This window comes from Chiloscyllium plagiosum, unplaced genomic scaffold (genome assembly GCF_037043375.1).
Source record: "Chiloscyllium plagiosum isolate Xiang-an unplaced genomic scaffold, Cpla_swu_hap1 HiC_scaffold_3, whole genome shotgun sequence".
NCBI lineage: Eukaryota > Metazoa > Chordata > Chondrichthyes > Orectolobiformes > Hemiscylliidae > Chiloscyllium > Chiloscyllium plagiosum.
Genome location: NW_028270141.1, coordinates 130873785 through 130897240, shown reverse-complemented (window position 1 = coordinate 130897240; position 23456 = coordinate 130873785). Strand labels below are relative to the sequence as shown.

General features: G+C 46.1%; 1 protein-coding gene across 5 annotated transcripts in view; it reads right to left on the bottom strand.

Annotated features, from left to right (window-relative positions):
• Positions 1–23456, bottom strand: part of daam2 (dishevelled associated activator of morphogenesis 2) — a 342206-nt gene that overhangs the window by 147872 nt on the left and 170878 nt on the right. For all 5 annotated transcript variants that reach the window (XM_043687244.2, XM_043687248.2, XM_043687246.2 and 2 more), the window contains exons 4-5: positions 12800–12874; positions 7513–7607 (exon numbers count right to left, since the gene is read on the bottom strand). In XM_043687244.2, the coding sequence (XP_043543179.2) occupies positions 7513–7607; positions 12800–12874 (170 nt within the window). The remainder of the gene's footprint in view (positions 1–7512; positions 7608–12799; positions 12875–23456) is intronic.

Here is a 23456-nt window from a genome sequence, read left to right as displayed (position 1 = left end):
ACCAGCGTTTATTGCCCCGTGGCAGTTAAGAGAAAACCACATTGCTGTGGGTCTGGAGTCACATGTAGGCCAGACCAGGCAAAGATGGCAGAATTCCTTCCCTCAAAGGCATTGGCAAACCAGATGGGGGGTTTTTCACAATCATCATTAGATTCTTAATTTCAAATATTTTATTGAATTCAAATTCCACCATTTGCCATGGCAGAGATTTGAACCCAGATCCCCAGAACATTAGCTGAGTTGTCTGGATTAATACTGGAGTGATAATACGCTAGGCCAAGGCCTCCTTGTATCGCTATGCTCCCTTACCTATGGAAAGATATACTTGTCATAAAGGAAGTGCAGCAACAATTCACCAGAACAAATTCTTGGGTGATTGTCATACGAGAAAAGATTAAATAGTGTGGGCCAATAATCTCTGGAATTTAGAAGAATTCTAAACAGTACTTTAGAATGGTAATCTCACTCATAGTGCAAATACCTTACAAGGTCAGTGCAGGAAGGAGATTCCCCAGACTAGGGGATGTCGAGCTCCAGAACCACTTCACCCAGACGGTGATGAATCTTTGGAACCCTCTGGCCCTTAGGGCCATGGTGGCTCAGTTGTCGAGTGTGTTCAAGACCGAGTTTGATAAACTACATTGAAAACATCAAGAGATACGGGGAGAGTGAAGGAAAATAGTATTGAGGCAGATGATTAGCCACAATCTGATTGAATTGTGAGCTCAAGGGGTTAAAGGGCTGCTCTGATTTCTTGTGTGGTAGATGTCAACATAGAACAGGAGATAATCTGGGCGAATATTATCCCTCAGTCATGACCGGGCCTACAGGTTGTTTGTCCCTTTGCTGGGGGATGGGATCAGATTGGGTGAAGCGGGGGGGAGGGGGGAATTGGGGGTTGGGGTTGGTGTCCCTGGCAATGGGAAGGAGCCATGGCTTCTTGACCACAGAAAGGCAGAATCAGGAACAGAGACATTCCAGTGCCCAGTTCAGCCTGACACAACTACAAATGTAACACTAAACTAACAGCACTGGCAGCAGACTGAGAACAGTTCACAGACTCTCAGTCAATAATGATGTGTTTCATGGCAAGGCAGAGAGGAGGAGAAAGTCAATGCATGAAACAAGCCTTTCTGACTTGTGCCACGTTGAAGAATGGATGTAGAAATCCAATAAATAATATTTGGACGATGTTAGAAATCAATCTGGCTGGTGGCCCTTGGTCTTTTTTTCTCCCTCTCAAACTGTTAGGCGACCGAAAGCAATTCTAAATCGGGTTGCAAATTGTAGGTTGAAAATGTGCATGCTCAGCTCTGGAAGGGTGCCCAGTCAAAAAGGAACACTGCGCATTCTTGAGCAGAGTTTGTCACCTAATTAAAGTACTGTGGCCACCACAAACCTCCATTATACTTTACCTCAGGTGGCCAGGCAACTCTCTCCCTCCCTCGCTCCAGCCCTGAATGTCAACAGTCAATAGTGCAGCACTAATCAGTTGAACATGGGCCATGTAACTGAGCACCGCCCTTGAGGGGCAGGGGATTACCATCTGAAATGTACCAACAAGCCTGGCAGGAGGTTTTTGTGAAATAAAAAGGACGAAAGGTTGCCAAGAAAAGCAGAGAGCAGTTTAACGGCAGCAACTTGTGCAGATGGTCAACAGACTTTGGCAGCTCAAATGAAACACACGTTCTGCAGGGTCATCTTACTGTTATCGGCTAATGGTTTATTGGATAGGAGGGCCAGAAGGACCTCAGTTACATGGAGATACCAGAGAATCTGGATTGTTCCCCTCAGTGCAGAGGAGAAGAGTTGAAGGATTAATAGAGATGTGCAAAATCTTTGACGGAATATATACGAACAAAACATTTCCGTTGGCAGATTCAATAGTAACTTCTGAAAGGGACACACCTGAAGGGGGAACGCTTGAGCAAGGTTATGGGGAAAGGGTAGTGGAGTGTGACTAACTGGATAACTCATTCAAAGGGCTAGTAACGTTAGGCTGAATGGCCTCCATCTGTGGTGGAAGATTCTATATCGAAGATTGAAACTTAAGACACAGGGTGACAGTGGTTTGATATCTGACTTTTGTCAGTTCCGTCACTGAACTGAAAGTCCACAGGTACATCTTGGTCTAGCTGGTCTGTGTCAGCCTCTTGTCGCAACAGGAGAGATTGGGCTGTTGAGGGGGAAAAGAGGTCAGGCTTTGATAACATCTCCACTTGTCCTCCATATAAAGGACTCTCTCAGAGACCAGAGGAAAAGCAGAGGGTCTAAGTCACTCTAACCTCAGGGTGAAGTGGCTCATCATCACCTGACAGTTCAGAACCAGCCAGGCAGGTGCTGACCAGCTGGCTCTGCCCTTCCAAATGGTTGTCTTCAACAAAATAAAAACAAGTGCAGTCCCTCTCATGCATATTTATCCTTCAACCAGCATCAGGAACAGAATTATCTTGGTCGTCGTTTGAGGGATTTTGACTCAAAGAATTTAGATTTGCTGATCATAAGTGGGTACAGTTCACAAAGCAAGGGATCAATTAATTGGCTGTGATGGAAAATAAAGAAGATGGGAAAGGTGCTACATTAACACAGATTTCGGTTCTCAATGTAGCATGGTCAGTGAATGGAGCTCTGTCCTAATCAAGGCCACGGTTGACCGAGTGTGGAAGCAAGGAGTCAAAGCAAAAGTGCAGTCACTCAGAATCGGGGGGGGAGTTCTCTGTTGGTTGGAGTCATACCTGACACATAGGAAGATGGTTGTTGTTGCTAGAAGCCAGTCATTGCACCTCTCTGCAGGAGTTCCTCAGAGTAGTGTCCAAGACTCAACCATCTTCAGCAGCTTCGTCAATGACCTTCCCTCCAGCATAAGGTCAGAGTGGAGATATTCACGGATGATTGCACAATGTTCAGCAACTCCTCAGATACTGAAACAGTTCATGTTCAAATACAGCAAGACCTGGACAATACCTAGGTTTGGGCTATTATAAATTAGTGAATAGCAAGCAAGGACTACCTCTAACAAATGATAATCTAGCCTTTGCCCCTTGACATTCAATGGCATTACCATCAGTGAATTCCCACTATTAAAATTCTGAAAGCTGACCATTGACCAGAAACTGAACTGGCCCAGTTCCATAAGAACTGTGGCTACAAGAACAGGTCAGAGACTAGGAATCCTGCAGTGAATAACTCACCTCCTGAATTCCCCAAGCCTGTCCATCATCTACAAGGCCCAAATCAGTCAGGGATTAAAAGCTTTTGGAGGAAAGGCAGGAAAGTTCAGTTCAAGATTATCAGGCCAGCCATAATCACATTGAATAGTGGTGTGGACTTGATGGACTGAAAGCCTTGGGCTGCTTCTCCATCTTATGGTCTTGTGGAGTGTGATTGAATACTCCTACTTCTCCGGATGGGTCCAGCTTCAACAACACTCCCGAAGCTTGGACAAAGCAGCTCGCTCAATTGGCTCCTCAGACAATACCTTCCAACCCATGAGCACCACCATCTCGAAGAACAAGGGCAGCAGATACAGGGGAACACGACCACCACCTGCAAGTTCCTCTCCAAGCTGCTCACCATCCTGACTTGGAAATACATCTCCATTCCTTCACCGTCGGTGGGTCAAAACTGTAGAAGCCTTCTCCTCAGTGTAATTGAGTGTGTATAAAGGGACTGCAACATTCCAAGAAGGAACCTCACCATCATCTTCTCAAGGGAAATTAGGGATGAGCAGTAAAAGCTGTCTCAGCCAGCAGTTCCCACATCCCATGAGCGAATAATAAAAAATAAGGCAATTCTTCTAAACTCTAACGAATAAAAGTATAGTCTGTTTAGCCATTTTTGACAGGCCAACCCTTTCATCCCATGAACCAGCCTCTCCAATATCAGTACATTCTTTCTTAAATACGGGACCCAAGACTGTCTACAGTACTTCAGGTGTGACCTCGCCAACACGCTGAAAAGTTGTTAGGAGACTTTTCCATTTTTGAACTCCAACCCAGTAGCAACACAGACCAAAGTCTCATTACTTGCTGCACTAACATTCTAACTTTTGTGTTTCATGCACAAGAACATTTAGATGTACATTTTTTTAGATCCCTCTCCATTTAAATAATAGTCTGCCTTTTCATTCTTCCTACCAAAGTGCACGCTCCAACATTAAACTCCAAGAATTTGCCTAGTCCCTCAACCTATCTACATCATCTTGCAGTTTCCTTCTGTCCCCATCATAGAAAGCCCCTCCATCTATTGTGCATCATCAACAAATTGGGATACATTGCACACTGCCCTTCTTGGTTAACAGAGGTAGCAAGTAATTGAGGCATGAGGATTCTGAGGCATTCCTCGAGATACCTGCAGGCAGAAATCCCACCCTCACTGGTGTTGTCCATGTCTTTGGGAGCTCTGGCAGTTAGCACACACCTCAGAGACACAGCTTCTGAAGATAGGATTCCCTCAATCAGACCCTGAGGACCTTTGAACCTGGGGGGAGCTGACCTGACAGGTTGGACGTACCTGTCAGTAGCTGACTCCCAGCACTGTGGGGGAGGAAGGCTTCAGATGGGGGCATTAATTGCACGCTCAGGGCCTTACTTAGTGCCTGAAAGGTCATGCACAAGTCTTCCTGTCTAGGATTTTAAACAAGGGGGAGTCAGAAAGGGAACAGAGTCTCCACTCTCTCCGGTTAGGTGCCCCTTCCGGGTCCCAGCAGCGTGGGCGGACCGTCAGTATTACCTCCCACCTGGAACACCTCTTCCCGCAAAGTGTGCTAGAACTCTCTGCCGCAAATGAAGCCTGGGAGTCAGCGGAGGTTCTGAAAGCTGAGGTTTCCCAGGATATTCCACGGCATTGAGTCAAAGTGGCTGGACAAAGTTAAGGCACAGACCACCTGAGAAGGATGAGGAACAGGTTTGAAGCAGTCAGTGCACTCACTCCTGATGTTCCCTTCCTCTGGTTGTATAATCAGCCTCTTTGAAGTGACTGAAGCAATAAATAAGTGGAATTGCTGCACTTCCTGCAGCCCTGAGTAAGTGTTTTGCCTGCAGGACCTATGGCTACAAGGATCTTTCAAATGTGAAAGATTAAAGACAACATGATGTGGAATCAATGTTATCCTATTACCATGGTTCTCCCATGTAATTATCCACGCCAGGGTTTGGCCTTGCCTTCTGTCTAAATTGGCAGCAGCAGTGTTTTGTTTGTTCATTTTCAATTAAATTCAGCGGGAATGCGACAAGGACTAAGAAGTTGTTTCCATTTCTGTGTGAGGTTTTCACTTGAACGCAGCAAAGTGTTTTAATGCTGAAAGCTAATCTGCTCGTGCCTTTCGTTTCCACTTAACGTCAAGAGGGAACATGACACATTCTCGGTGCTGCAGTCAGGTACACGGGTTAAGGGTGGAATCCTTCCAAGTTCTCATATAGTACAGTGCACTCCGACTCAATACAGATGGTGCAGCCCTCCAAAGTGAAGCACAGCGTGACCGTGTTAGCACATTTGTCACGGGAAATGAAGCCTGACCTGAGGAGCCCTTCCAGTGTGATCAAGGTGGCCCAGAGTTCTGAATCCAGCTCAATTTCCAGGCTGAAAGTCCAACACAGCACACGCCAAACTGCAGCGGCGGAGACCCCCACTTGATCTCTTTGATCCCGAGCGCTCGCATCGATCCATCCCAGCATTCCGCTGTCTCTTAGGCTCCCTCAGTGTGGCCCCGTTATTACTGCATTCTGTGCAAAGGAAGGCGATGCCCAAGTTCCTGTCCTCAACGTACTGTTCGCCATTCTCTGTCACTAGTTCCAGGCTCCCAAGCCAGCAATAGGCCAGGAACCCGGTAAATCCCACACCCCTATGTCACAACTCCATCATTGTTGCTGGGTCAAAATCGAGGAAATGGCGAAACGCAGTTCAGGAGGAGGCCGTTCGACCCCTCTGACCAGTGCCCACTCTTTGACAAGGGCTGTGTAGTTAGTCCCACACCCTTACACTTTCCCAGTGAAGCAGAAAATTCCTCTTCAAGTCTTCGTCCAGTTTCCTTTGGAAGGTTTAAACTGAGTTGCAACGCTCCAAAACACAGAGTACGTTCTCTGTCTCTGGATTCTTGTGCATCCCTGAGTCTAACTGCTTCGCCATTAAAGATCCTACTTTCACTTACTGAGGCCCCAATTCTCTGAAATTCACTCCCTACACCACCCCATTCCCCACTCCCCTACAACAAACTAACCTCACTTTCTGTGTTTAACACACTTCTCTCACTAAGCTACATCTTCAATTGAACTTTGGATCATCTGACCATTATGTCTTTACATGTCACAGTTATTTGATCATTCTACCGCGTACCAACTTGGGCTGTTCTGTTATGTTAGTGTAAGTTGTTGTTCAGGCTGTTTCCACCACTGTTCCAAGCAATGGCATCTCAGACCAGACCCACACACTGAGGAAACAGATGTTTCATTCAAACAAAAACAGCAATTCCTGGAAAAGCACAGCAGGTCTGGCAGCTTTTGTGGACAGAAATCAGTGCCTCTTCCTCAGAACTGCAATAGTTCCCTCATGTCCCTTTGTGTAGCTCTCCTCAAATGACTCTTTGGTGCTCTGTCGAAGGACAGCGGAGGAGTTCTCTCTCCTGGACAGTAAACTATTGTTCAATCAAGAACTGGTTAATCTGATCATTTATCGTGTTGCTATTTGGACACTCCTGGGCTCAATTTGGCTGCTCTGTTTCGTCTGACACAATGTCAAACCCAAATAAGTGACAAGACTTCGCAACGTGCAGAGGATGGTACACAAGGTGGGCTCTGGCCTGGGAGACAAGTCCCGGAAGTGAATCCCAGAGGCAAGTCCAGGCTGGAGGCCAGCACATGGAGGCAGCAAGGCCTCGTGTTCTCAAACCCGGTAGGCCCGGGTTCAGTGGAGAGGACTATAACTCGAGTACTTCTTAAAGATACTTTTATTCTTATTGTAGATTTTGAGTTAATCGAGTACAGGTAGTTCTGCTATAATGCCATGGTTGTGTTCTTGTGCCCTTAAAGCATTGGTGGTGCAATCACATTACAGTCAATACAGATCTTAGAAGTTCGCACTTTATGAACAGTGTCCCCAATTCGTCAACCGTGTTACAGCAAATTCATGTTAATGAAATGCACGTTATGGCAGAACCACCTCTACTTTTTTAAAAACTTTGTTTTCCTGTGCTAAACTTTCTTTTTTACTCTTTCAATTCTGGAACAAACACTTAAAGTACCCAGTATCTAAGATGGTGCCAAAGCCGTGACATTGCAAACTTTTCACTGCACTCATTTGAGTGCACGTCACAATAACGGCCATTCTATTCTAAAAAAAGGTAGTTAATTTTTTTCTTAGTATTTCAAGGCAATGTTAGCTCCTTGTGTAGAGACAAGGATGGGAGGCAGAACAGGGAGAACCCCAGACTGAGAAACACAAAGACACCGACAGAGCCGCGAATCAGAGAACAGCTGCCTGTAACATGGACAGATCCATCCTCCAGCAATCTGGTACCTCATTGGTTGTGTCCTAAGAGCTGTCTTAAGGCCTTCGACAACCGTGTTTCTCATCTCCATTTCCTCCTCATCAAAGGCAAAAACCGTCTGCATCTGTGAAAGAAACCAGATTCATTCAGCAGTCTGTCCTGGACAACGCTCCCTCCAAAACCATGCCCACAAATAATTCAGTGAAACAGCTGCCCCTTTACAGTACAGCACTGCCGTAGACACCAGGTCAACAGTGCACTGGCAATTGCCTGTGGTGAACGGGAGAAAGGCCCTTATGGATGGGCATTGCAAGGGATCTGCACTGAGACAGGGAAAGAATCGCTGCATTCTCATTGGATTTCCAAAGCAGCAACAGGAAAAGGGAAGGGTCGAGGAAAGAAATGCCAGAGATTCTGACCACAACATCCGAAATCCTTGCCAACCAAGATGGAGTGCAGAACAGTTCACAGCTGAGGGACAGAAAGGAAGGGCGAGTGGGTGTAAAGGTGGGGAGAAAAGAGGGATGTGGGGAGCACATAGTGAGATTTGATTCTAAATTGGACGTGTTGGGGGAACGGGAAGCTAACTTGGATCAGCATGAAAGTGGGAGAGACACCAAAACTGCCAAGAGATTGAGGGATTGGTTGATTGATTGGTTTATTGAAAGACCTCACGAAAAGTGAGAGGCACAAGGTACTGCTTTAAAACCCAGTCCTGTTTGAATAAGCAGAGGGGTTGGCAGCAACAACTTGCATTTGTATAGCCACCTTTATGCAGCAAAGTACCCCAAGGCACTTCAGAGAGACAATGGCCAAATAAAATGTGGTACCCTCAGTGGGAGTTTGGTGTGAGATGGGGTTGGGATGGGGGCCTGGAATGCACTGATGGTGGCCTACACACTGCTTCCCAGGCCTGATGAGGCCTGATATCTGGGGAGGCTGGACTCCATTACAAACAGCTATCTGCCCCACCATAGCAAGTAGCCACCAAAATAAGGGGAGCAACTCCTCCTTCAAGAAAGGTGGGCTACAGTGACGTGTAAAACACACCCAGAGAAAGTGATACGCCTCACTGCAGAAAAATTTGAATGCATCGAGTCCCTACAGTGTAGAAGCAGGCCATTCAGCCCATCAAAACCACCCTACGGGAGAATGTGCAAACTCCACACAAACAGTCACTCGAGGCTGGAATCGAACCTGGGACCCTGATGCTGTGAGGCAGCAGTCTAACCACTGAGCCACTGAGCCTTGCATGAAGCTGCAGTGTGGACAGAGGCTTGACCATGATTAATTCTGTAAAGCATTCACAAGTGCCCTGTGGGTTGGCCCATACTACCTACAACAGCAGGCTTCCTCCACTCTCAGTGCTCAGGGCCTCCCCAGCCTGTGGAACCCACTCACCATGTTTAACTGCATTTCCCGGCCGTGCGCCACTAATCCCAGGTGCAGTGCGGGGTCAGGAAAGAAAATCTGATTGCAAAGTCAGGAATCCCAATCTCAAATCCCCTTCCCCCATCTCCGTTACCTCATCCAGCCCTCGAACTCTCTGCACCTTGGGGGAGGTGATGACCGAGTGGTATCACCGCTAGTCTCAGGTTACATTTCAGCAATCTGCGTTCGAATCCCACCACAGCAGATGGTGAAGTCAATGGAAGTCTGGAACTAAGAGTCTGATGGCATGCAGACCATTAGTGATTTGAGGGGAAAAAACCCATCTGTTTCCCTACAGGGATGTAAACTGCCTTCCTACCTGGTCTGGACTATATGTGACTCCAGACCCACAGAAATGTGTTCGACATTTCACAGCCCCCTGGGTAATTAGGGATGGACAATAACTGCTGCTCCAGCCATCCTACGAATGAATAGAAACTCTCCTCCAAATCAGGCCTCCTCGGAATCCCGGATCTTAATCATTCCATCATCAGAGATCTCAAAAAGCTCTGGAATTCTGTGCCTCTCTCCTCTTCGGCCGTGTGCCACAAAGGGTCTGGAGGTTGCAGCTTTGAGCACTGCCCACTGGGATGCAGATCACTCAGACTTCTCTGGTGAATCTTTAAATGGGTTGGTGCTGGTAGGCTGGTTGGAATGTCTATAATCCGCTAGGAGCACTGGACGAGCACAGAACATTACAGCGCAGTACAAGCCCTTCGGCCTCGATGTTGCCCCGAATTGTGAAACCAATCTAAAGCCTATCTCACCTACACTATTCCATTTTCATCCATATGTCTATCCAATGACCAGTTAAATACCCTTAAAGTCGGCGAGTCTACGACTGTTGTAGGCAGTGCGTTCCACACCCCTACTACTCTCTGAGTAAAGAACGCAATGCTACTGCTGGGAGTGGGCTCAGGATTCTTTCATATGTCGTGGGCTGCAGTTTCTCAAAACAGCAGATTTGTGGAGGATTAAAATAGATGCAAGATGGGAAACAGGAATAAGCAAAGGAATATTTACTGGTTCCCCACGCACAGTGGCTTCACTGAACTTTGCATGTGTGCTCAAGGCAGTGAGTTGCTGGAAGAAAACAGTCAACTTTCCATCTTGACGGATAAACAAGAATTATAGGAAGTAATGGATGGAAATCAGGGCAGCAGATTTGCTCCATCTGGATGTTAACAGCAGGGGGGATTAACAACAATCGCACATGGTCCCCTTCCTGAGAGAACATGGAGCAGCGATATGTTTTGAAAGGAATGATTTATCTGGAGACTCATTGCTCACCCACAGCTGTGATCTTTGCAGTTTGAGGGCATTAAATGAGCAACCCTTTGCTGAGCCTGTCCTGGGTAAAGGACATCAATTATTAAACATGCTTTTTTTACACACCCGCTGGTGTGTTTTCTGCTTTTGTTGCAGATTTGCAGCTTGTTACTTAGTCGAGAGGAAGTAGATGAAAAGCATTCCCTGGTGTGGGAAGCCTCCAAAGCAATAGGGCACAACCTCAAATTTAGACAGTGACCAATTGGTGGTGGTGGAGGGGAGGTGGGGGGCGCATTTCAGAAAATATTTCCTCATTACTGAAATCAGTAGGGCCCCAAACAAGCTGTTGAGACTGGGGAAAGGTGAGATCATTGGATTTGGAGTAAGCGATGGTGTTAGGGTTACGATCCCAAAGATACCCAAGGGACAAATACAGGGGCAGGAAAAGATGGGCCCACTGGCCTCCTTCTCTGCCATAACACTTGTGTGATTCCAGGAAATCAGACATGAGCACATTGACAGGCGAAAGGGGCTTGACTGCCTGAATGGCCCACTTCTGTTCTGAAAGAAGTTTAAATTACAATTCAGATCGGAAGGAGTCAGCTGAGGCAATACACACATCCCCACACACAGATACACACACGTATACACATACAGATACACACAGATACAACACAGATATATATATACACACACACACCGGTATACACACAGATACGCACCCCCCACACACAGGTACACACATACAGACACATACAGATACAACACAGATACACACACACACTTATACACATACAGATACACACAGATACAACAGATATATACACGCACACACGCACATACACTCAGGTATACACATAGATACGCACCCCCCACACACACAGGTACACACATACAGACACGCACAGATACACACAGATACAACACAGATACACACACACTCACACAGGTATACACACAGATACACCCCACACACACACACACACAGACACGACAAACACACATTCAGACACACACAGAAACAACGCAGATATACACACACACAGGTACACACACAGATACACACAGCCCCACACACACACGCAGACAAACACACATACAGATATACACACACGTACACGCAGAGGTACACCCACCCACCCACACACACACACAGGTACACACACACAGACACAGACAAGCACACAATGGTACACACACAGACACACACACATGTACACACACAGATGCACTCCCACAGTCACGTGCACGCGCACGCACACACACACACACAGGCATACACTCAGACACACACCCTCTCAGACACACACCCACACATAGACACACACATCCACACACACACACACAGATTCACACACTGACACAGATACACACACAGATATACACACACAGACACAAACCCACACACACAGACAAACACACACATAGATACACACTGTGACACACACACAGATACATGCATACAGATATACACACAAACACACACAGACACAAACCCACACACACAGACAAACACACACATAGATGCACACTGTGACACACACAGATACATGGATACAGATATACACACAAACACACACAGATACACACAAACACACGCAGAGGTACACACACACATGGACACACAGATACACACACAGACAACACACACACAGATGCACACACACACAGACACATGCACAGATGCACACACAGGGACACACAGACACACACAGAAACACACACAGACACACAGGGACACATACACAGATACACACACATAGGCACACGGAGTTACACACAGACACATGGAGAAATTCCTAATGAAGGGCTTATGACCGAAACGTTGAATCTCCTGCACCTCGGATGCTGCCTGGCCTGCTGTGCTTTTCCAGCACTACACTCTCGACTCTGATCTCCAGCATCTGCAGACCTCACTTTCTCCCAAATATACACACACACTCAGACACACTTGGAGAGACACACACACATATACACACAGACACACATATATACATACACACGCATCACACATAGACATACAGGGAGAGACACACACGGACATACACACACAAGTATACACACACACATACATAAACCCACACATATACATATACACATGCACACCTGCACACACTTGAATACATCCACACAGAGACACAGACACACACATGCACAGACACATACATGGAGGCACAGACACACCCACACTTACGTAAGCTGTGGAGTCAGATAGTTAAAATTCAATGCAACAAACGGGTGACAGTGAATTAGCCTGTCTCACACTATTTAACGTTTTTGAATTTGAGAGAACCACAATTCTGTGAAAGTTGAAAAGGACCACCATCGTCCTTTCTGAACCATCATAACAGTCAAAGGTGTCTCTTGTGGAGCCCAACATTATAATTGGGTTCTGACAGGAGACAGAAGTGTGGGAAGAGATTTGGGAAATTTTGGAAAGCTGGAGCAAGGGTTTGATTTTTGTCCTTCCAGCACTGTCTGATCTTTAAGGTGCAGAAAAGACATTCAGATGAATAGAGAGTCAGGTGGCAAATTCTGCTGAGGAATTCTGCAAATGCATTCACAGAACTGGCAGAGCCATGATAGCTGGGTGCACGTGGAAAACATTTCACTTACTGCAGCCATGGAGTTGATACGATCAATGTAGTAGTCAGGCCAGCTGGTGGCCTGTTTATTAGGGTCATCTTGTTCCTGAAAAGAAAGGAGTGATATTCCATTAAAATTAATATCACAACCTATTTCCAACTCACCAACACAAGATGCAGCATTGTGTGGCCGAGCATTGTACAGAGTGATATAGTACAGCTGAGTATCCCTCGACAGTGCATAAAATCAGAAATGACTTCAGCCCAGAAGGTAGCCATTTGGCCCATCGCATCTATACTCGTTCTCTGCAACAGCAAATCACTCACTGCCACTAGCCCTCTTCCCCACGGCCTATAGCTTTTCCTTTGCGGATACTAATCTGATCCGTATTGAATGTCATAATCAAATCCGCCTCCAAATGGAAGGATGTGAGTCGGCCCATTATATCTGTGCTAACCCTTTTCAAGATTGATTCAATCATCAGATGCTTATCCAATTCTCTGATGAATCTGTATCAACCACCCTTTAAGACAGTGCATTCCAAATCTCAGCACTCAATGCATAAAAGAAACAACCTTTCCTCAGATCATCTCTGTGTTTTGACAGTCACACTAAATTTGTGTCCTATCAAAGCACTTCATGATTCTGACACCTCTGTTAAATCTCTTCTTGATCCTCTCTGCCTTAATAAGGACAACCCTGACTTCTCTGATTGATCCACGTGACGGTAATCCCTAACTCAGAAATAAACCATTCTTGGAAATCCGTTGTGAACCCTGTCCAGAGCTTTCATACATCCTTTCAGCACTGGACACTACTCCCCAGTTTTGGTGAAGCCAGTGTCTTTAAAAACAATTAAAAACAGAGAGTGCCTGCAGAAAGGCCTGGTAGCATCTGCAGAGAGGGAGAAACAGTTAACATTTCAAATTTGACATGACTTCTTCAGAACTAATATTCTTAGCCCACCTCCTTGAGTTTGACTCTACACCTTTACTTAAAGAGCTGAGGATTCCTAATGCTCTACTCATGGACTGGTTCACCTGTCCCTCCAGTTTCAACAATTGGTCCACTCCCAGGTCTATCCACCTGCACTCCTTTCAATCATTTCACACATATTAGTTCTTTTCGTTCCCCAAAACAAACTTTACTGCTTCACACTTTCCCATGTTGAATTTCATCCCCTATATGATTCCTGAGCTATATCATTATTCCTCTCAAACACTAGCCTGGTTCAAATATTGAAGAACGGTGTCAACAATACGATGAATATGGTACAACCCAGCACGTTGTGGTCTGGCACAACATGGTACAGTTTTGTCGAGTGCAACATTGCAGAGCACAGCACAGTGCAGTGCTGCTGAGGTTGACACACCACAGTGGTACATAGGATTCTGGAAAATGTAGGGCAATATGGTGGCGATTCCAGCCTTGGGTGACTGTCTGCCTGGGTGTAGTTTACATGTTCTCCCTGTGTCTGCGTGGATTTCCTCCAGGTGTCCTCCCACTGTCCAAAAACATGCACGCTGGGTGGATCATTCCCTAGGAAATGCAGGGTTACAGGACTAGGGTGGGATACTCTTTGAATGGTCGGTGTGGACAAAATGGGCCGAATGGCCTGCCTCCACACCATAGGGATGCCATGAAGAGCTTCCCATGTCCATTCTACTTCAAAATAAGCTCACGGGCTCAACCATCAGGAAAATATATGTCCTTGCTACATTCTAGGGTTTAGCAATTAATTAGTACCCTGGACTTCAAGAGGTTTAACAAGTTTATACCTTGAGTTTTCCTTCTCACACTGGATTGCAGGTCCCCCCACTGAAATGGCCGTTATCCATGCACACGTCTAGCTATTCAACTGGAGTCACCAATGCCTTCGGATGGTGCTGTCTACATATAGCATTCCCAGGAAATATAAATGGATGGCACTTAGGAAAGGGAAGCTGGGCTGATCCTTTTCCTACCATAACTCAAGGACAGATTATAGTACTCAACACCTTTAGTGCAGAATTAGTGCAGAGCCCTTATTGCCTGGTCTGGCTGTGTGGTACACTGCAGGGGGCCATTTGCTCGCTGACATTCACACAACTTTGGAGAAAAGGAAACCGAACGATGCAGCAGGAAGCACAGGAGAGCCCTTCACTCAATTCCTTGCTACTCCTGGGCTCCAGCTGTGTGTAAAATAGCTTCTGAGAGTGTTTTTTCAATTTAATTCATGAGATGAAAAGCTGCTGAGATGTGCATGGCATTATAAAGACAAGTCTTTTGGAAGGTTAATGTCAAAGATCTGCAAACGATGGACTGCAATATAGGCTTGGGGCAGCCCAAGCGAACATTTAAAAGGCATCTGAATGGGTAGATGAATAGGAAGGGTTTAGAGGGATATGGGCCAAGTGCTGGCAAATGGGATTGGATTAGGTTGGGATATCTGGTCGGCATGGACGAGTAGGATCAAAGGGTCTGTTTTCGTGCTGTATATCTCTATGACTCTACTAAAACCCACCTCCATGTCTTTGAGGCTCCCAAACTCTACTGTTCATTGTACAGGACCAGCCTCCCACTTTGCCACTCTCCGCAAACTTCAGCTCATTCAAACCTCTGCCGCCCCCTTCCTGCCTCTCGATCTTTAAGGGGTAAATACCAGAGATGGGGCTTCTAGGCAGCTGAAGGCGTGTGGAGGACCGATTAAAAAAAAAACTTGAGGGGGAGGCCGGAATGGGAAAGCATAGGGAACCTGGAAAACTGGAGATGTTTCCAGGTCGAGGGGAGTGCAAGGCCTGAAGGGAGGTGAAAGGAAAAAGGTGATATTTTTAAAATGAGGATGTTGCTGAAGAACCAGTGTTGGTTCAGTTAGAATGAGAAAGATGGGAAAGTTCAATGAGTGCAGGATAGTGGAACTTGGCATGAGTCAGGGTATGGCAGCAGTGTTTTGGATGTGTTTACGGAAAGTGTAAGGTGGGAGATGATTGATATAACACAGACTAGGATAGTAATAAAGGATGGAAGTGCCCTTGGGTGAAATTGATATTTACTGGCCCTGATTTTGCAGAGTTGGGATATTTTGTCGCTCAGCAAGCCCAACCCTCGGGGAACCTTGTTCAAATGGGACAGGGGCTTGTGTCTATGGTACTCCGTGAGTCTATTGGGTGACTCAGAGAGCAGTGTCAGAGGAGGGCTGAGTGGACGTCTGCTTTTGTCTGGCACTTTGCCCAGAACATTAAAAACAGAAGAAAACCATGCCAGGTAATCTTCCCTTCTCCCTTCTCAAACCTCCTCCCCATAATTCCCCAGGCCCAAACCATTTCAACCTCATTCATCCTCCATGACTGACCATACCTTCTGTGCCAAACTGTAATCTCCACCTACCACCCAGGCCCTCAATACACCCCTCACTAACCTACACTCCTCCTCCTACTCCCCATAGGCCCTTATATCCTCCATACCCACCTATGCACCTCTACCTAATCCCTGTACTGCCACCTATAAAGTTTAGTATTTCGAGTGCTTAATCCATTATAAAAATAAACACTTTATTCATTGTTTAATCTCTTGTACAAATAAACACTTTACTCAAATTCTTAATCTCTTGTTACAAAAGGCATTGGAATTTATAGTCCCACTTCAAAGAGTCTGTAACTACTCAGAGCTGCCAGTTAAACTATGAAATGGCAGGTAACCCATTGTAACCACAGACAGCAGCACTATTTCAGCAATAATAACTCTCAGGCTTACATCAACAGACAGAGTGAAATCTCAAACAATGATTGATTGCAGGGCAATTATTATTTCAAATATTTAAAGGGCAGGAGTTTTAAATGCCCCGAGAGATTCAAAGTTACTTTTGCAGTTGGTTTTGAAAGTTGATTTTGGCAGCTGGTTTTAATAAATGCTTTTGAAAACTCTTTTTTGACAGTCCCAATAATTTTACCCTCCTTCGCCCACAATCAGGTCTACTTTTAGCAATGCTAAAGGGCATGTCACGTCTCCAAAAGGACTTTCACCGGAGATCACATCAGAGGGGATACCTTTGTGCTTTGTAAGGATACCCTCCCCATCAAAGTAACTCTGCAAAATGGGGGTCTGCTCCTCCCAGGTGTCATCTGCATACATCAACTTTCCCAATCCCAATCAAAGGTCAGGCATGACTTGGGGGAGGTGGGGTAGTTGTTGTTTAATTTGAGCAGCTGCATCTGTGAGTCATGATTGTGCAATTTGGAAAGTGGCCCATTCCCTCTCTTCCACTTTCAACCCCGCAAAAATGATAGGGGCTCTCCATTATTCCAAAAACTCAAGTTGACCTTTCAGGGAGCATTGTGTGGAATACTAACCCTGATCCTGATCCTCTCTCATAGCTATGGGTCTGTGACATTTGGAAGAGGTTCCGAGAAAGCTGACAAAATTACTCCTTGCTGCAGAGTACTTTTGCTCCCCAGGTCGAAGATGGCTCAACCCGCCTGGGAGAGTGTAGATTCAGAGACAGGTTGATTGAGATCCACAAAATAATGAAGGGACCAGATGTTGTGCACACTGGCAAGTTATTTCAATGACTTTGGCTTTGCAGAACTAAAGGTCAAGCACATGAGGGAAGAAATCATTTAAACGCACTGCTTCGCTCAGAGAACAGCAGACACACAATGGAACAGACTGTTTACTTGGGCAATCGATGCTGATACGCTACATATCATCACTGGATAGCGGGACTGATCCTTGGCTGGAAAAGAAATTGCCTGTAGCAGTCCAAGTACAATTAATATAAATTGTGGTCAATGTGGTCAGGTCTCCATTCCTAGCGGGGAAGGGTGCCTGAATTATTTAGCCCCCTTAATTGGAACTAAACTGTCAGTGGGGTTGACTCACCAGTCAACACAGATGCCAAATATCCAGAGACAGTTTGAGAAGGTGCTCACAGAGCATGGAACTGGGACATAAATATCGAGCACAATTCAGTCCTGGTATAAGTCCAAGTGTATTGGCATCAGGCAGGGTGACTGGACTGAAATTAAACGTCAGGGTTCCCATTCCCTGTTCGGTTAAAACTCTCTAACTCCAAGTGGGAAGTAACGCTCCCCCTAGTTGAACAGCCAAGCTCACTGCATTGGCTAACCCGTGTCGAAAGGTTTGGATACATGAAGTCTCAGTTCTCTGCAGTAACGTTTAAATAAATGCAAGGTAGTGCATTTTGGTGAGTCAAACCAGGGCAGAACTTACACAATCAATGGTAGGGACCTGAGAATGCTATAGAACAAAGAGGTCTATAGGTACAGGCTCATAGCTCCTTGAAAGTGGAGTCACAGGTAGACAAGGTGGTGAAGAAAGCTTTTGACGAGTTTGCTTTCATCAGTCACAGCACTGAGTATAGTGGTTGGGACATCTTGTTGCAGCTGTACAAGACATTGGTGGGGCCACATTTGGAGTACTGTGTACAGCTCTAGTCACCCTTTGGTGGTACCACATTTAGAGTACCATGTACCCCAATACAAAGGATATTATTAATCCAGAAAAAGCACAGAGAAGATTTGCTAGGATGCTACCCTGGATTGGAAGGTTTGAGTTATCAGGAGATGTTGAAAAGGCTGGGGCTTTCAACCTGGAACATAGGAGACTGAGGGGTGACCTTACAGAGGTCTATAAAGTCATGAGAGGCGTAGATAAAGTAGATAGTCGACTGCTTTTCCCCATGTAGCGGAGTCTAAAACAAGAGGGTATGGGTTAAAGGTGAGAGGGCAGAGAAACAAAAGGGTCCAGAGGGGCAATATTTTCACACAGAGCATGGTGAGCATCTGGAACGAGCTGCCAGAGATAGTGGTGAAGGTGAGTACCATTTTGTCACTTAGGAAACATTTGGACAGATACATGGATGGGATAGGTATGGAGGGATATGAACCAAACGCAGGGAAATGGGATTCAATTAATTGTGAGAACTGGGCAGCATGAACAAGTTGGGCCAAAGGGTCTGTTTCCATGTTGTAAACCTCTATGACTCCGAGTTGAGTTGCAAGTGGTTTCCTGAGTGACACTGTGTAACTTTACTGCATGCAGTCCCCCAACCCACACAACACAATAAGCTCAAGGCTCCATTATGGAGCACTGCAGGCCTGGAGCAATCAGGCTGTCTCTTTGATTGTGACTATCAGTTCATTCCGATAAACCTCAGCTTTCAAATCGTTAGCAAGTGCTTTCCAGTAAACCCCTTTGCTGTGCTGTGTAACAGCCATCTGCAACACTTTCCCATAATTGTCTAATAAAGAAAAGGGACCCTGGTCATCGTTTTGAATGAAACGTGTCATACATTGTAAGGTTATTGGAATCACATGCTCCCACTGCACAGTTCAGCAACACATCACCATAACAGCAAACTTCAGCAAGACACTCAGCAAGATGGGGTCTTAAAATAATGCTGTTTGGGAGCACCTTGAACTGCAAGCCCCTCTGTCGCTCAATGTCTAATCCTCTCTATTCTGGCTCTGCAAGTTGTCAGTTCAACTCTCATAGAGTCAAACAGCACTGAAACAGACCCTTCAGTCCAACCAGTCAATGTCGAACATAATCCCAAACTAAACTAGACCCACCGACCTGCTCCTGGCCCATGTCCCTCCAAACCTTTCCTGTTCATGTATTTATCCAAACGTCTTTTTGATGCTCTGGTGTGCTGCATTGTTGGAAATGGTGTCTTTTTACAGGAAATGTCAAAGTTAGACCTTCTTTCTGGGCCTTGCAGTCAGATCCTCAGTACTACCTGAAGGAAAGCTGGGGGGTGGGGGGGTGGTGTTCTCCCTGCTGCGAGTTAGCCAATGAATATCCCTCAACCAATGTCGCTGAAACAGATTTGTTTTTATCCCCTGGTTTACTATGCACTAATTGGCTGCTGCACTTGCGACGTTGTAATGATGACACTTCAAACACTTCTCTGGCCTTAAGGCACTTTGGGATTTCAAAGTTGAATGAATCATCTGAAAGCTGACACTACTGACAGTGTAGTACTCCCTCAGTCCCACACTGGAGTCTCCACCTGGATGTTCAAATCACTGAAGTATTAATCAGTCCATTTCAGATTCACTGACTGGGCCAGGATTTATTGCTTATTCTTATTGCACTGAAGGCAGTTCTCATTGCTGTGGGTCTAGAGTCACATGTAGGCCAGACCACGGAAGAACAACAGATTGCCTTCCCTGAAGGGCATGAATGAACCACATCCGTTTTTATGATACTTGATAATGATTGCACGGTGGCTCAGTGGTCAGCACTACTGCCTTACAGCACGAGGGACCTGGGTTCAATTCTGGCCTCGGGTGACTGTGTGGAGTGTACACATTCTCCCTGTGTCTGTGTGGATTTCCTCCCACAGTCCACAGAAGTGCAGGCTGGGTGGATTGGCCATGGGAAATGCAGAGTTGTAGGGATAGTGTGGGATGGAAACTCTTCAGAGGGCTGGTGCAGACTTGATGGGTGGAATGGCCTCTTTCTGTGCTGTTGAGATTCTAAGATTAGGCTAGATTTTTACTCAATTCAAATCTCTTCATCTGCCATGATAGTATTTGAATCCTGTCCCCAGAAGTTTAGCTGAGGGATAAGCGAGTGGATTACTTTGGGATTATTAGTCCAATAACATTAACACTACATCAGCTCTTCCTGTAGAATCCTCTCCCTCAAAAGGTGGGAGTGGCGCCAGTAGTTGATGGTCAGCAACTCCGAATGTCCGGCTGGAGTCTCCTCAGGCTTCTGTTCCTTCTGTTATTTTTTTATTCAATTGTGGGACATAGGTGTCGCTAGCTGGGCCAGCATTTATTGCCTACCCCTAGTTGCCCCTCAAAAAGATGGTGGTGAGCTGCCTTCTTGAACCGCTATAGTCCACCTGCTGTGGGTTGATCCACAATGCGCCCTTCGGGAGAGAACTCCAGGATTTTGATCCAGTGACAGTGAAGGAATGGGTGATGTATTTCCAAGTCAGGATGGGGAGCGACTTGGGGAGGATCTTGCAGGTGGTGGTGTTCCCATGTATCTGCTGCCCTTGTCCTTCCAGATGGGAATGGTCATGTGTTTGGAAGGTGCTATCTGAGGAGCTTAGGTGGATTAGAAGGAAGGTTGGGGAATAATAAAAGCATTTTTATTTCACCCAGAAGGCAACAGGGGTCTGGAACTCACTGCCTGAAAGAACAACCCATTTATAAAAGAAAAACAGTTGGAATGCAGTAATCCATAAGACACAGCACTAAGAACTGAAATGTGAGATTAGGCTGGAAAATTCTTATTTCGCCAGTACAGATATGATGGGCCGAATAGACTACTTCACTGCCAGCAATTTTCTAGTCACAATTCCGAAAGAGGTCATTTAGTAGCAGCACCAATAAAAGCAAACTTTATTTCTTAAATCAGGTTCGGGATGAGTCTCACTGCCAGGGATTCGGAGGAATACGCAGCGTCAGATTGTGATAAAACCTGTAGATTTTAATTGCCATTGACACCGACTGAAAAGGGAGGAAATGAGGCAGTTTGACACCGCTGCTGAACAGATCCCCACCGCTCAGGTAACACATAGGCCAGACAGCTCGCTTTGCCCCAAACTCCAGTCACCATTTTGCACCTTGTCTGAGCTACTCCTGTCTAATTCCAACCAGTGTTTGGCCTGCAGTTTAATCGATGCAACACATTTCAGAGGAAGGATAGCCTGACAAAGGGGCTGTTTGACTGCACACGACCTAATCCTGAAAGTCTGACTGACAGCTCAAAATGGGACCTTGTGCCAACCCAAGCCCAGTCAGCTGCACTTTCATGTTTATTCAATAAAACACATATTCCCCCTCCCCACAGGAGAAAGCCCCTACAGATCCCAGGCCAGGAAAATTTAAATAAATATTAATGGAAGCATATTTAAATATATCTCCTGCCTATTTTATATCGTTACATTGGAGACGTTGGTTGGCTTCAATATTTAAACTACTCTTATTAAGAAAACACCTCTCTCAATCTTGGTCTGCTGTGCCAAGATTCTGAAATGGTTACAGATGTTGTGAGAGGCCTGTCATGTGGTGGCGTTCCTGTTTTGTGTCTTAGCGAGCGTGGCTGGCAATGTTTTATGAGCCCCATGTCGTTTCTTGTGTGTGTTAAACGGTTTCCCTATTTTTTTCCCAGCATGCCACCCGAAGGGGTGAGGAACGCCAATGACTGGAGAGGGAGCCGAATGCTCCTCACGACCGGGCAATGAGCAGGTCAGGAACGGCTCTGCTTGATGGATTAGCATGCCACCCTCTGCCAGTATGAGAAGTTGAAATAAGAACATGAGAACAAGGAGCAGGAGTAGGACGTCTGACCCTTCGAGCCTGCTCCACCACTCAATAAGATCATGGCTAATCTTTCTGTGGACTCAGCTCCACTTACCCGCCCCCTCACCATAACCCTTAATTCCCATACTGTTCAAAAAAACCTATCTATCTACACCTTAAAAACACTCAACAGTGCAGCCTCCACTGCTTCACTGGGCGTGGAATTCCACAGATTCACAACACTTTGGGTGAAGAAGTTCCTTCTCAGCTCAGTCCAAAATCTGGTCCCCCTCGCTCTAGTTCCACCTGCCAGTGATAACAACCTCCCTGCTTCTATCTTACCTATTCCCTTTACAATTTTATATGTTTCCATAAGATCCCCCCTCGTTCTTCTAAATCCAATGAGTATAGTCCCAGTCTACTCAATCTCGCCTCATAAGCCAACCCTCTCAACTCCGGAATCAATCGAGTGAACCTCCTCTGCACCCCCTGCAGTGCCAGTACAGCCTTTCTCAGGTGAAGAGACCAAAACTGCACACAGTTTTGCCTGATCAGCACCAGTGTGAGAAGTGGAAATGTCAGAAGACTGTTCATTGTCTTGGCTCTCAAGCAGCCAAGCTTCGAGCGACATCGGAGCGAGGTCCTGACTGCTTTCTCTCAAGTGGCGTTTGATGAAAATTAAAGATACCACAAAAGGAATAACTTCATGCAGGATTGTGCAGGAGAAATGGCAAGAAACGAGGCCAGGAGATAGTGAGATGCTGGAGGGTCAGAGTTGATAAAGTGTGGCACTGGTCAGGCAACACAGCAGGTTAGGCAGCATCCGAGGAACAGGAGAGTTGATGCTTCGGGCAAGTCCCTTCATCAGAAAACAGGCCATCCAGCCTGCAATCCAGACCTCCAGCCTTGCTCCACTTTGAATCCCTACAGAGTAGAAGTATGCCATTTGGTCCACTGAGTCCATACTGGCCCTCCAAAGATCTTCCCACACAGACCCAGCCCTCTATTCCTGTAATCCCTCACTTTCCATGATGAATCCACCTAGTCTGCACACCATGGGCAATTTAGCACGGCCAATCCACCTAACCTGCACATCTTTGGACTGTGGATGGAAACCAGAGCACCCGGAGGAAACCGCACAGACACAGGGCGAACGTGCAAACTTCACACAGTCATCGAAGATTGGGATCAAACTTGGGCCCCTGGCACTGCGTGAGCCACCATGCCTCCTTTCTCCTTCCATGTTTCTGATGTTCAACTATTAATGTAACCCTAAACTCTCTCATTTTTAGAAACATTTGTTCAGAAAATGTGGGCCTTGCAGACTAGGCCTGTCTCTAGTTGCCCTTCAGAAGGTGGTGGTGAGCTGCCTTCTTGAACCGCTGCAGTCCACCTGCTGTGGGTTGACCCACAATACCATTATTAGG